The following is an 8286-nucleotide window of genomic DNA, read 5'->3' on the forward strand; positions in this document are numbered from 1 at the left end:
ACACACACACACACACAGAAAGAGGCGACCGTGCCAGCTCGCCTCTTAGGGATGTAATGAAACATTTATGGTAGAAACCCTTTTTTTTTTTTTTTTTTACTGGGGAGAGTCTGAAGGTCTCTTGTAATGAGCAAACGTCTGTAGTCAGCCCACGACCTGGGTCTCCAAAAGCTCACTCTAACAGGTAGGGTGACAGTGTGTGTGTGTGTGTGCGTTTGTGTGCACATGGTCACATGTGGAACAATGCCAGAGTCTTTTTCAAATGCCTGCTTCTAGTTTCAAAGAAACATTTAGGGTCAGTATTGTATTACCGCTCAGTAAATTGGCTAGAAACTCACAACGCCTGTTTTCCTCGTCTTTAAAAGATTAAAACTGGAGCTCAGTTTTTATTTCTCATAGGTGACTTTGGGTGAAGTCGGAAACCTTGGCGGAGTGAATTATGGTTGCTGTACTGGAATTACGCAGTGCTAGATCTGTACAGCAATACGTGATGCAATCTAATGCAAGAAGCAGACCAATGGGAGGGAGGTAATATCACTGACTGCGTTTTTACCATATTTAGACTTAGAATAAATGATCACTTGTTCGGGGGTCTCAGGAATACATAATTTCAGATTATTTTCTCCATTTTCTTGATGTAACTTGACAAACAGCTTTAGATTGCATCAAATAAAACAATGACAGAATGACCCTGACAGTGCTCTATACCGCTTCTCTATCATTGTTGAAGAAATCTATTAACAGAAGCAAACTGTCTAAATTCCTTTTCTAATCTGTGGCCTATTTATTTAAACTCATGATTGAATACTCTGTGTAAAAAAAAAAAGAAGCTAAAAGAACTGCTAAAATATTAATAGATGCCACTCAGATATGAGTAAATGCTGTATTTCTTCTCAACTTTCTTTGTGCACGTGAATATTTTTGGCAACAGACTAAAGAAAAGTATAAAAATGTTTTTCAGCGTATAAAATGCAATATTTCTGCGCATACAGCAGTTTCTGGATAACATTTCAAGTCTTCAATCTATTTCAATCTATTTTACATCAAGCTATCCGACTTACAATTCATATTGAACAAATTATTAATAATAATTAATAAATAGACAGGACAGGTGTAATAAGCCTACACCTGTATTTTTTTCCCATTTAATTCAATTCTTTGTTATCATTCTTTATTTTTTATTAGCATTTTTGGTTTGTTATTGTGTGACTTATCATCGATATCATCTAGCACTTAATATTCTGAGATCTTTTGTGAATAAATAAATCTCAGTGAGATGTAGAGTAAAATTACCATAAAAAAATAAATAAAGTATAAACACTCTTTTTATTTAACTGCAAACACCTTGGGCGACATGTTTGATGTCAGCTCTGTATGCATGATATTTTAAAGCTGTTCTGATTAAATCCATTAGCTGCAGCAGTGGTCCCTAAACTTTTTCTAACCATAGCACTTCCTGAGATCTAAAAACATTACTTTTTTAGCACTATTGGTTAATTTGATATTTTTTTTCTGTACATCAAACACTCCTCACTAAGACGATAACAATGAGCTGGTATTACCAACTAAACATATGCAAATAATTATCATCGTTATTAAAGTGCCCGATTATTCTCATTGTCAGTTCTATAGATTTATTCTTGGACTCTGCTAAAATACTTTTGTATGAGTCACAATTCAAAATAATCCTTATTTGTTTTATACTGGGCCATGGGGTAGCCCCTCAGAGCATCCTCTCTCTCCACCAAGATGACTTAAGCCAACTTTCTTCTGATTGGCTGCCCCTCATTCTCAAAAGATTTGAATAGGAGGTTACCCTATTAGGGATATCCACTCTTAGTGACATCATACAGAGCAGAAAAATGGGTGTTTACATCAGTCTAAAGTCTTTGGGTTATGTGAGCTTACACTGTACCATTAGTTAAAACTTTATCAGGAGATTTTGATCCAAATTGGCAACAAACCATCAGAGGTGCAGCAAGTATTAAACAAACGAGTTTGGGAAGAAAATACCTGAAATATACAGAGTAATTTGTACATAGCTGGACTCTCAAATAAACCTTCTGCCACTCTTTTTCTTTGCTTCACATTTGTCTATTTCCACACTTTTAAAAAAATGTTTCAGATCTATCATCTAAAGGAAATATATGAATCCAATAACAAAATAGCAGTAATATGTATAGTACAATACAATAAATAATAAAATAAGTCTCACCTGTAGTAGCTCCTCCTGCTGTCTCCTGTGCTCCTCTTGCAGCGCTCTGACCTGAGCAGCGTGTATCTCTTTCAGCTGCTCTCGCTTATCCCTCTGACTGCCGAGACCTTCACACCACTGCCCTGCAGCTACAGACAGGAAACACAACATGTGGTCACATATGAAATTCACTGTTGGCCCACTACATTTGCCTACAGGTCATTTGCACAACTGTTACTATACTTTATAAGATTTGAAAAATTAGCTTTCTAATGATGTAGAGTCTGGGGTTGAGTCTAAATATTTTCTCCTTTTCCCCTTTTTGTGGCACAAAGATTAAAGAAGAGCTGTTATCTTTTTTCTTTACCTTTATTTTCTGTCATATATTACACTTAAACCAAAATCTAAAGACATCATTATGGGCGAGGTGTCTGTCAGTGTCTGGGTGAGCTGTAACATTACCAGCACACCTAACCATTTATAGTGTTGAGGCACCCGAGGCACGATGGAAAGAAAGGTGTCACCACTCGATCAAAGAGTTTTTTTTACACAACACCTCATCATTTCCACGTGATGCACTATCCCCTCCTGTATTAAACATCAAGAGTCTCCAACTCAAGACAAAACAACACAAAGACGTCGGCTATTTTTGGTGCATGTATAAACTGTCAGGCCTCAAACTGTTCTAAACACTGTGTTTCAGGCAGTTTGTTCTACTCTTGGCTCTGTATGATGTCACTGAGAATAAATATCTAATAACTAACATGGTTATTTAAACAACACTTCCTCTTCTCGTCTTACCTCTGGGTGTGCTGGAGTTGGGTCTGACAGAGTCCACTCCCCCACTGGTATTGGCACTCCCTTCCAGTGTCTCCTCCATCGTGTGCATTAGCAGTCTCCGTTTGACCTTGGACACCCCTCCCTGACCGTCACTGCCACTCTGTGGGGTCAGATGCTTTTCTTGCTCAGGATGACCTTGTGACCCTGATCTTTCAGTGAACCACAGGCCAGACGGTGTGTCCACATCATATGACTGATTTAGAGATGGTGAGTGGGTGGAGTTGTGACCTTCTACGACCAATTCTTTCCTTCTTTCAACAAGGTGTTTACTGTTATCTGAAGGCACTGAGATGTAACTCCGAAAAGGAGGATCAGATGGAACATTTCGGAAAACATCGGGAATGCGCATCTGCTGAGCCACAGAAAGGATGCATTTACCAGGTGGCTGCTGCTTTCCGCAATCTCCAGGCTGTGAGGAACTCCCGGTTAGTGCTTCTCTGCTCACTTTTTTCCAACTTTCTCTCTCTGCAGATAAGGTTTTGATCAATTTGCGCTCGCTAAAATCACAGAGCTCATCCCCGTTCTCCTTAACTGTGAGGGGAACATCATCTGTGTCACTGACAGTCGCTTCCGGAACTAAGTCTCCATGCATGTTTCTGTAATTGTTATATAACTGCCTGCTCGACCACTTCCTGTACTCTGCATCACTGCTATTATCACCATGAGCTCTCTGCTTGTCCTCCCAATAATCACTTTTTATTTGCTCATTTGTCATACCCTTAAAACTTAACTCACTTTGCAGGCTGCTCTCAGCTTGGCTGTGACTGTCTTCTTTCAAGTTTTCTTTCACCGTTGACTCAAGATCTGTGATCAGAACCTTAAGACTGGACAGGTCTGACTCCAACTGATCCATGTGCTGTGAACTCTCAGTTAAAATGCTTGTTACTTCCCCTTCAACTGTGAGATTCACTCCGGGAGGACTCACTATAGGACTGTTTTGATGACCTGGATTAACTTCTTCAGAATTGTGATGGTCTTTCAAACCAGTACCAACCTCAAGTTTCCCCTTTGAGGTCTCCTCCACATCAACCTTTTGTCCACTTTTTCTTTTGTAGTGAACAGGGCTCCTGCAGAAGCTAGGGGCTGGGACTGTGCGATATTTCCCTGCTCCTTTAAAAAAAGCTGGAGGATCTTTAACAAGGGAAGTTTCTAATGGCTGTTGCTGGATGAAGGCACTGAATTGTTTTGGCTTTATTAAGACCTCCTGTGAACTGTTCAGCCTATTACTTATGATGATTGTTTCTTCATCAACACTAGTCATTTCCTTATTATCTCCATCTCCTGTTAAATGTGTCATATTTTTCCCAGAGAGTTCACTTTCAATCATCCGCTCATTCTCATAGGATTTCTTTAACGAAGTTTCCACTGACGAGATAAAAGTACTTCTCTTGTCTTTAGTCTTCTTCCCCTCTGCAGTCACAGTGTCCTTGTAAGGGATCTCATCATTCTCCTTATCAGAGCTGCTCTGCTCCTCTGCCTTTGCTCTTGGCTGTTCTTGGGTTCTCTCTTGGATTTTAGTGTTTTTGGCTTGGTTCCTAAGCATCCGCTGGCGCCGTCGATACTCCTGAGATTTCTTCAGCAAGGCCTGGAGGCTCAGACGATAAGGCTCCTCAGACAGCTTTGAGTCTGCTTCATCTACCTGGTTGTCCTCTAGTTCAGTCTCTCTGGGACTACGCTGAACACACAGTTCTGTTGTAAGACGGTGACGAGTGCTTTGTGTGTGTGTTGGATTATCTGAAAAGCTGCTTTTTTCCAAAAAAGCAACTGAGTCCTCATTTTTGTCTAAATGTGCATCTTTGTCAGGGTCATGCACTGAACTAAAGGGATCGTTATCATCACGCATCACACTGTCCAGTTGACCATTTTTAGATTTTTCTGTTGGTAAAGGATTACACAAGAGTGAATCCTCCTCAAATGACGTGCAACAAATTTCTCTCAACTCTGTTAAGTTATCACAAAAAGATGACTCCCGCCCACTCCTCTCTAATTCCTCTCCATCTATGGGAGGGTGGCTGATAATATCTGGCATCTTGGCGATTGTATTTGAGGTGTTGTGAAGAAAAAAGCCCACTGTGTTATAAAATCCTTCTGAGTAGTCGGAGACATTGCTCTCGTTTTCTGCATTAATCCTTTCAGGGATAGCAGTACAGTTTTCTACATTCTCGTTGGTGACGTAACCTGAGGAGAGCGACTGGCAGCTTGCACTATGTAAAAAATTTGGCTGTGATCCTTGTTGGCTGTTAACTTGGTCAGTAAGGCATCCTTCCTGGTAATTTTCCTGAGGTGTCACGTTAGAGGCGAAAAAGGCACTATATGTCGTCGATGTCAGTGGAGGAAGACAAACACCAACTTTTCCTTTCGCTGCAGCCGGGAGCGAAACATTATCACTGCTTCCCGCAAAAAAATCATCCGGACACACCAGTCCACCAGTGGTTTTACGGAAATATGAAGATTGTGTGATAATTTCTGACTCTTGAAGCAACTCCTCGAGTGTTGGTGTCTTCCTCAGCTGGAAAAACATGAGCAGAAACAAAAATAATGCAATGAGATTTTAAAAAATGTGCTTTTCCCTGTTCAATACAACAATGCCAAACACTGATTATGCCAAAAAACATAATTACAGCTATTTTAGTTGGTAATTTTAATTTTCAACACTTATGCATAAAATGAACTTTCAATACATCTTTCTACAGAGGATTACCCTGGAACTTTAAAAATAATTTCAACATACAAACAAATAAATAAATTATTAAAAAGCGGGGTGTACAACGTGGAGTACAGTGCGTTGTCTGGTAGAGCTAGGCCCAGAGTAGTGGGTGTTTTGGACCATAAAGTCCATCTGCCAAGGGCCATGTACATATATACCACAGCTTCCACTGCAAAATGTCCATACTGGCAGATGGAAGCTTAAAAACGGCCCAGGTGGCAGCAGACTTCCTTGGAAGACCAGCAAAGTATCAACAGGAAGAGAGATGGACAGGCAAAGCCTAATATTCAACTCGGTCATGCACTACTAAAAGCAAACCAGGTAGGAGTCCCTCAGTGACAGACGGGCAATGCAGCAGACAGACCTTGCTACCAAAAGGTTCTCAAATGTTTTCTGTGTTCTTGACTCAAGCTGAACTTTGAGTGATTTGGGTTTTTAAGGAGGGGCTTAAAAAGATTTAAATGAAAGGTGTGCAACTGATTTAAAACACAAAACAAATAAGAGATTTGTCTTGTGTTTGAATATAAAAATGATAGTTTTTGCACAACTGCCAAGAGCCAAAGCCAAAACTTACATTAATTCCAATTAATTGCCCGCCCTGTGAGCCAGTATAGTGACATTTCATGATGGCTGAAGCAACTATTTTACTGCATCAATGGTCCATTGGGTAAATGCATAACCTTATTTGTATCGGCGCAGGCTATCAGCCAAAGAATACTTGATTAATTGCAATATTTGAGTCCATCTGTATTGGACAAATTTATATAAAGTGACCACCCTCTTGGGAGGTGGATAGTCCAGATTCAAGCAGAATTTGTTTTTTAATTATTTCATGTAATTACTCACGTTATAATTACTCACGTTAAATGGCACAGCTGGCCATACAGCACCTGAAAGCCTATAGATTTACTTCTGTCATATTAAACTGTATTGTTGCATTTGAGTCCACAAATCATATGTGCAAACTGTGATGGTGATGTACTATTATACATTAGACGTCTCTCTCCCTATAAAAGAAAACTAAAGATTACAATATTCCTTCCGTATTTTGTGCCCGGACTCTGTCATTCTCAACTGAAGCTGCTCTCACACAAGGAGCCAACAGCATAGGTTACAAACAAAACAAAGCTTAAATTACCTGAACGCTGTGCAGAATCGTCTGGATGTAGGCCATCCGGGGATCATCTCTGAACTGAACTGTGTGGGCAGCAGCTTCGTCTCTGAGTCGACGCATCTCCTCTCTCTGTTTCTCTGAGAGCTGTGTCATCACAAAACAGACATGAGTTATCTGGAATTAATACTGTTTCATTTCAAACAAGTCTGCTTCTGTTTTATCATTATTATTATTATTATTAATGGATGCTTATAATTTACATTAAAGGGAGATAGGCAGCATGTCTCAGTGACTGAATAAATATGCGTCATTTTCCTTCAAACTAAGAGTGCATCTATCTATAAAAAAAAATAAGTTCAGCCTTTTGCTAAAATGATCAACCATGATGACAGCCGTAAACTTATCCAGCACCAGAGGAGGGAGGATGGATCGTCCATAGAAGCGGATGACAGAGGATGCAGATGAGGGTCTGTGGTTTTCCTCCTCTTTCTCTTCTCTTCTCCTGAGCTGAGGAAGAAGATGCTGCACAAACTCTTCGTATTCCTCCATTACTCTTCATCGGAACACAGTAGAGAGTAACTTTGGGCAGTTTAACGGCTAAAAGATTACTACCAAGTTATTGTTTGCTAACGCTAGTTTGCTAGCTAGCTTAGCTAACATAACGCTAGCTTTGGCTGCTTTTTGTTACCGTTTAAAAGTAGACGCATAAACTTTAAAAAAAAAAGAAGAAGACACTGGGTTAAACTCAGCAAAGGTAGACGCTACAGCTATACTGTTGGTCCTCTTATAAGCAACACAAAAGACAGTCTGGTCAGGTCCACTGGGGGGAATCAATGTTTACATTTTTACCGCCTCTCCTCCGGGGCAACAACCGGGTAAAGAACGACAGTGACGGTTACAGAGCGCCGAAAACCCGGAGTGGATTCACACCAGGGTTCAACAAACACCCCCTTTACAACACAAAAGCATTTCACGGGAAAGGAAGAAAACCGCTACAACGTTACGTCGGACAAAGTATAAGAAGTGGATTTAATACTTAAAAAATAATGAGAAGAAATTACTTTTCACTGAACTCAGACTAACGTGGTACTGCCCCCTACAGGCCTGACTGACCAAAGAAAAACATACAGAAAAGTATGGAGATACTTTGGTGTCAGACGGAAGAGAATTAAGGGAATACAACGCTCGCATTTATTTATTTATTTACTGGTTAAATATTTTTACGATTAAAATTAGAATCCAAAGAATTTAAAAATCTAAATTTGCTTGTTGTTGTTCTTCCAGGGCCCTGTCCCAAAAAGCAAGTTTATGTTTTCCTCATCTGGCTTTATTTAAGCCAACAGCACCTATAAGGCTAAGTTGTAACATGAAGGTGGTTATCAACCCCGCAATTCACCCATATCAATCCAGGTGTTCACCTGGGGGGGGGGA

At 40.0% G+C, this 8286-nt stretch overlaps 1 protein-coding gene across 1 annotated transcript in view; it reads right to left on the reverse strand.

The window, feature by feature from the left end:
* cp110 (centriolar coiled-coil protein 110) overlaps nt 1–8003 on the reverse strand; it is an 11038-nt gene extending 3035 nt beyond the window's left edge. The window contains exons 1-4 of the mRNA XM_013911517.1: nt 7267–8003; nt 6880–6999; nt 2996–5543; nt 2216–2343 (exon numbers count right to left, since the gene is read on the reverse strand). Of these exons, the coding sequence (XP_013766971.1) occupies nt 2216–2343; nt 2996–5543; nt 6880–6999; nt 7267–7404 (2934 nt within the window). The 5' untranslated portion in view covers nt 7405–8003. The remainder of the gene's footprint in view (nt 1–2215; nt 2344–2995; nt 5544–6879; nt 7000–7266) is intronic.
* Nucleotides 8004–8286: the final 283 nt, after the last annotated feature.

This window comes from Pundamilia nyererei, unplaced genomic scaffold (assembly GCF_000239375.1).
Source record: "Pundamilia nyererei isolate P.nyererei 1_Seehausen unplaced genomic scaffold, PunNye1.0 scaffold00065, whole genome shotgun sequence".
NCBI lineage: Eukaryota > Metazoa > Chordata > Actinopteri > Cichliformes > Cichlidae > Pundamilia > Pundamilia nyererei.